The sequence below is a fragment of the Ranitomeya variabilis genome, chromosome 7, assembly GCF_051348905.1.
Source record: "Ranitomeya variabilis isolate aRanVar5 chromosome 7, aRanVar5.hap1, whole genome shotgun sequence".
NCBI classification, from domain to species: domain Eukaryota; kingdom Metazoa; phylum Chordata; class Amphibia; order Anura; family Dendrobatidae; genus Ranitomeya; species Ranitomeya variabilis.
In genome coordinates this window covers 22542760-22548376 of record NC_135238.1, presented here as the reverse complement: position 1 = coordinate 22548376, position 5617 = coordinate 22542760, and the positions used below count along the sequence as shown (strand labels likewise).

Sequence of the window (5617 nt, the reverse complement as noted above, 5' to 3'; positions counted from 1 at the left end):
AGCTGTTCTAAATAAGGCGGGGCTAATGTAATGCTAAACTGTACTAAAACGTCGTGAGGTATAGATACGCATGTGATTGGCTCATTGCCTACCACGTGATTATTCGGACCAATTGACGTGCAGAACAAAGTCTATATAATGGGGGTCCAGAGTGGTCTGCGGCCTTTTCGTGACGGTGTTGCATGGGGTGGAGAGCTGGTAAGAGGATGAGCATGGCTCATGGTACTTTAGCACGTGATTGTCGTAACTGCATTTTCTGCTCTTAACTCTGTCAGGCCTGGTTGTTTTTTTTCACCCCCCTCTAACTGTATCTTTGTATTTTTCTGCCCCCATATCCGTGTGAATGTTTTTTTTTGTTTTTTTTTGCAAGACACAATTACACCTTCCAGTCTACCATGTAATGCACTGGAAAATGGGGGGGAAATCCCATGTACTGTGAAATGGTTAAAAAAAAGTGTAATTCCACCGACACTTTTTTTTCTGTGCAGACTCCGATTTTGATGCAAAACTCCTTATTTTCCTGCTCCTGTTTTTTTGGGGAGGGGGGGGGGGAGTGTTCCCTGTTTATTGCATTTTTCATGAATCGGACACTGAAAAGTAACAATATTGGATTTTTTTATATTATGAATGTTTTATTCACATTCATATAACGTTTGTGAACATAAAACCAGCTTTTTCTTGTACAGGAGTCCTCTTTCTATAGTGTCGTCGTCCTTGCGCCTATAATAGTTTGCTCTGCATTGTTCCTGCATTACTGCTGGGCTGGGAATGACTTGCACTCACCCCGACCTCGTCCGTCGCTCTGCTCGTTGGGGGCTTTGTCTCCTTTGTGGCTCCCTCCGTGTGCGGCCTCTTCCCGCAGGATAACTGTTCTCGTCTTTCTTTGCAGGTGGGGTTTGCTCTCATCATTATGGCCTCTGTGGATGCGTCACGCGATGACCCGGACCCTCCCTGAGTGGGTGAGTCTGTTGTGTCCCCTTTTTTGTCTTGTGGCTGCCTATGATGGACCCTAAATTCTGACACCTCATATGAAACCGTAAAATCGGCTTCCTGATTCTGTTATTTGGGCTGAGGCGGCCGTGTAGTAATGTGCGGACGTGGGGTCTGGGGAGCCCGGTGTAACCCTTCCCTGTCCTCCATAGGTGAGCTGACATGACCAATGTGTTGGACGGTGTGGAAGACCCCCGTACCACCCATGTAGACAGGGGTAAGTACTATATGGATGTTGATGACCCAGATTAATAGCTTGTCTTTTCATGGGGTTCAGTGCTTGCTCCTGTGTGTTGAGGGGCAGGCTTGGGACCCCCATGTTTCTCAGTGGTAGATGGTGAGAGCATTAAATCTGACTATTCCCACAGACCCCCACATGCACGCTCGGCTGTGTGCTCAACAGGGAGAAGGGAGTAAGTTTCTGACTGTTGCTGGAGGGTAGATCTTCTGTGTCTGACCCTTGATCAAAATCTGCTGTTGGGTTTAGTCGGGGCCCCCACTATACACAGTAGATGGTTGATTGACAGTCATCTGGCCAATTTAAAGGGGTTGTCAACTACTCTGATCGCCCCTTAAGTATCGTATTCCACAGTAAAAGGCGGGTAACAGATTCTCTCCTGCCTGTCGGTGCCACGTCTCCTCGCATAACATGCCACGTCCACGATCAGTCAATTAGTGGCTGCTCCGTTCTTACGTCCCTCTGATGAAACTGACATGTGAAGAATTTGCGTTGCGTCCATCAATATCGCAGCTTTTGGCAGAATGCCATCGCCCATCATTTGGCATTGATTTTAGTAGTCGTAAAAAGGACTGTAAAGTCTTGGCGGCCTGATATCATCTGCATTTATGGCCGATAGGGTATCTCTGAAGATAAGATGAGTGCGATTGGTGATGGCTGCCAGAGAATGAATACACGGGTAGATGTCAGACCTCGCTTGTGTTTTTATACTATCGGCATTATACAATGTGCTAATCTACTGCTCAACTGTCAATATCCCTTTTACACTGACGGCATTTTATGTGCACATAAGTATCAGTAGATCGGTACACATACGCTTCCAATGCTCTCGGCAGCACATCTGTGTGTATGTGTGTGTGTGTATATATATATGTATATATATATATATATATATATCTCAAGAAATGATAAGCAAGCCAAAAGATGATTCCGTGCTACAAATGACTGTCTTGCGATGACATTTTATGGGTCTGTGAATGTGGCCTATGGGGAACCTTTCTTTTTGGCCTTGTCTGGTCGATGTCTGTATACAGCAGAGTTCAGTGGCACATGTATACTGTGTGCTAGCGTGGGAGCCTATGGGTGACTCCATCCTGCCCCATCTGTGAAGTGCCAGTGATGCATCTGGCAGGAGTTTGTGTTGCCTCTTGCATCGGCCTTGGGTTTTGCATGCACTGGATGGGGGTCCTGGTGAGGAGACGACTGACAGATGGTCTTCTCTTGTGTTACAGGTGGAAGTGATGAACATGGAAGACTGGAGCAAACCTAGTGCAGGTAATGGAGGAGCGGCCTGGGGTGTCCAGTGCTGGGTGTCTTGCACTTGGAGCCGGTGATGATAAACTTTAAACTTTCTGACACCTCATCTGAGCACCTCTGTGCTGATTTCTCATATCTGAGGCTCTTACTCGTCCGATTAAGATTATGGTGGGATTCTGTAAGAAAGCGATTGTGTTGTCATTAATGTTCCTTGTGGATGATTCTTGCATACAAACTAGAGTTGATTGACTATTATACAAAGGCCTCCATACACATTATATAGCAGTCAGCCCAACGATCGCTCTGCTGACCGTTCTCTCCCGTCTCCCCTGTATGTATGAACGATCTTATTTCAATAGGCAGTAGGTACAATATTATCTAATACCTCCAGAAATGTTATGTCTTCTGATGAGCTACAAGTGCTTCTCACAAAACTAGAATCTCACCAAAAAGTTCATTTATTTCAGTTCTTCAATACAGAAAGTGAAACTTGTATATTCTACAGTCACTACACAGAGTGATCTATTTAACGTATTTATTTCTGTTAATGTTGATGATTATGGCTTACAGCCAATGAAAACCCAAGTCATTATCTCAGTAAATTAGAATAATTAACAAAAAAACACCCACAAAGGCTTCAAAAGTGTTTAGAAAGGTCTTATAGTCTGTTTCAGTAGCTCCACAATCATTGGGAAGACTGCTGATGTGACAGATGTTCATTACATCTACTACATATTGGCATAGGACTGTGGAGGTGGGAATATCTGCATCCCCAGATTGCAGTGGAGGCACCGCAGTGATGGTCGCAGTGGGAAATAACAATGGCTATCTGTGCTAACCTGACAGATGCGGCCTTACAGGGAAGGTTAATATCTGCGGTCTCCTGTAGGATGACCAGGTAGTTTAATACTTGTGTGGACTGATCCCTTTAAGCAGAGCAGGACGGTGCTTAATGTTAGATTTATAACCAGTGTTCTCTTCTCGTACAGGCGTTCGGATCCTGGCAGATGAGAGCTGCGATGTTACGGCAGGTAATGAGCCATCGATCCTTGTGCCGCTGTAGTTGGAGCCACTGATGATAAAACCTAAACTTTCTGACACCTCATCTGAGCTCTGCGATGTGGACCATTCCTATCTGAGGCTTCCTTCCCCAATATACTGAGCGCTGTACACCCTCGGGATCTCGCTTCAGACCTCAAATATTGATAATCTTTACTTTTTCTCAGGGAGAAGCTGGGCTAGAAGATTAATCCTAACGTGAGCCTGGTGCAGCGTCCTGGCCAGAGGTGACCGCTGTTTAATGGCTGGAATAAAACGTTGCAACTTGGAAGCTTGACTTTCATTTATTTATTTTTTTCAAGTATTACAAAAATCATACAGTAAACATTGAATATAGTCCAAAAAATCATGAGCACTACAGGGGTATAGAGTGATGCCAAAAATTGTAGGACCCTGGTCTAATGGCCGTGTTACTCTGTGGCCACTAGACCTGAACTCTTCCAGCCACCTTCCTCGCCCATTCTGACTAGTACACCTGGCATGACATACAATGGCATCACACCAGGCATACTAATCCGAGGAAGTGGTGAGGATGCGCGTAGGTTTGCAGGGTTCTGGCCCAGTGACCAGACTACTGACCCAGAGTCCTGCAAATTTGTTTCTGACTGTTGACCATTGCCCCAGCTTTTTAAGAGTCCTATGGCACCAGATGTTGTGAATGCACAGATTACAGCTGGGATATGAGGCTTTATGCAGAGTCATTGGGAGAGGAGAGCTGCTGCAGATTTGGCCGCTGTTGTCCCCCACGTCTGCAGCAGCGCTTACCTTGCAATGTGTAAGTGAATCCCCTTTAAGAATAGTTGATAATTAGTGATGTAACTGCTGTGTATCGCCCCGATCATTACACCTGATGGATGGGCCGCTCTTTGTGACTTGGTGCTGTACCCCATACAGCTCGATCTACGCTGCAGCCCTTTTAGCAGATGCAAATGATTGATCTCAATAATAACATTCATGCAGACTAAACATGGCTGCCGGTACACGTCACCAAAGCATGGCAGACTCGCACAGGACCCCTAATAAATAACTATATATAAAATGCTCAAAGCTCTGCTTTTCTCCAGACATTAAAAGCTGCAAATGTACAGATCAAAAGGACAACTAAACCGTCTGTGGACGAGGGCGACATGTGCTTGGAGCAGACTGAGCCGCTGATCCCTGATTATAGTGTCAGCGCAAAGCGAGACGGACCCCCATACTGTACATTACATTCTTCTGAGACCTCCGCACGTCGTGCATGGATGGATGGATGCATGCTGAAAGGTGACAGAATTTATAGGATCCCCTGCTGTTGGGGTACACATGGTGGTCATCACTGGCTGCAGGGTCAGGTCTCTGGATTTAGGCGTCCTTTTGTATAACACATCAGTTTTGCTACCCTCACAGATAAACACAGACATGCACAGACAGAATACTCGTCCACATTGATGGAGGGGGGCTGCGCTGCGGGAACTCTCAGGGACCCCCTTTTGGAGCCGGTTTACGGTCTCAGTCTTTGTACAGGTAACCAATAGGAGAGTCAGACCCCAGACTGGTGAAGAAATCAGGATTTACAACATCCTGAACCCTTTACTTCCTTCTTGACGTAGTCGTGGAGTTTAAACTTCGGCTCATTGGGAAGTTTCATGGACCGGTGCTTAAGTTCCCTGAAAAAGAAAAAAAATTTGAGGCTCAGTTTGTGTACTAATTGCTCCCCCACCACGCTTTTCTTGTAGATGCAGCCATTAGGCACAATCCTGGAGTTAGTCTGTTCCTCTACTGGGGGTGTACATGGCTGGAATCATGTAGAAAGATATGGGGGGGACAATCTGCACATCTATGCTTCCCAAGAAAATTTTTTTTACATAAATTATCTTGCATAGAAGTCCACTTCCCTTCAAAGGAAGCCCCTTAGTGATGAGCTTTATTGCATGTACCCACTGAAATTAAAGGGTGAGTGCAAAATACCAGGTTGTGGATTCCCTGCTAGGGACCTGGAGATGAGACCACTGTATGGCCTCATTCACATTGATGTAATGCGACCACAAAGGCCTGACCTAACAAACCGCATCAGATTCACTCTTAAGGCTCATG

At 45.7% G+C, this 5617-nt stretch overlaps 1 protein-coding gene, 1 long non-coding RNA gene and 3 other non-coding genes across 6 annotated transcripts in view; 4 read left to right on the top strand and 1 right to left on the bottom strand.

The window, feature by feature from the left end:
* Positions 1-126: 126 nt before the first annotated feature.
* Positions 127-3815, top strand: LOC143785535 (uncharacterized). Its single transcript, XR_013218007.1, has 6 exons — positions 127-198; positions 890-959; positions 1143-1207; positions 2461-2503; positions 3475-3516; positions 3712-3815. It is a non-coding gene; the product is annotated as an uncharacterized LOC143785535 (long non-coding RNA).
* LOC143786406 (small nucleolar RNA SNORD60) lies at positions 995-1077 on the top strand. The gene has a single exon (XR_013218292.1). It is a non-coding gene; the product is annotated as a small nucleolar RNA SNORD60 (small nucleolar RNA).
* On the top strand, positions 2554-2630 carry LOC143786405 (small nucleolar RNA SNORD60). Its single transcript, XR_013218291.1, has one exon. It is a non-coding gene; the product is annotated as a small nucleolar RNA SNORD60 (small nucleolar RNA).
* Positions 3553-3629, top strand: LOC143786407 (small nucleolar RNA SNORD60). The gene has a single exon (XR_013218293.1). It is a non-coding gene; the product is annotated as a small nucleolar RNA SNORD60 (small nucleolar RNA).
* RAB26 (RAB26, member RAS oncogene family) overlaps positions 3814-5617 on the bottom strand; it is a 184899-nt gene continuing 183095 nt past the window's right edge. For both annotated transcript variants that reach the window (XM_077274469.1, XM_077274471.1), the window contains one exon: positions 3814-5190. In XM_077274469.1, the coding sequence (XP_077130584.1) occupies positions 5088-5190 (103 nt within the window). In that variant the 3' untranslated portion in view covers positions 3814-5087. The remainder of the gene's footprint in view (positions 5191-5617) is intronic.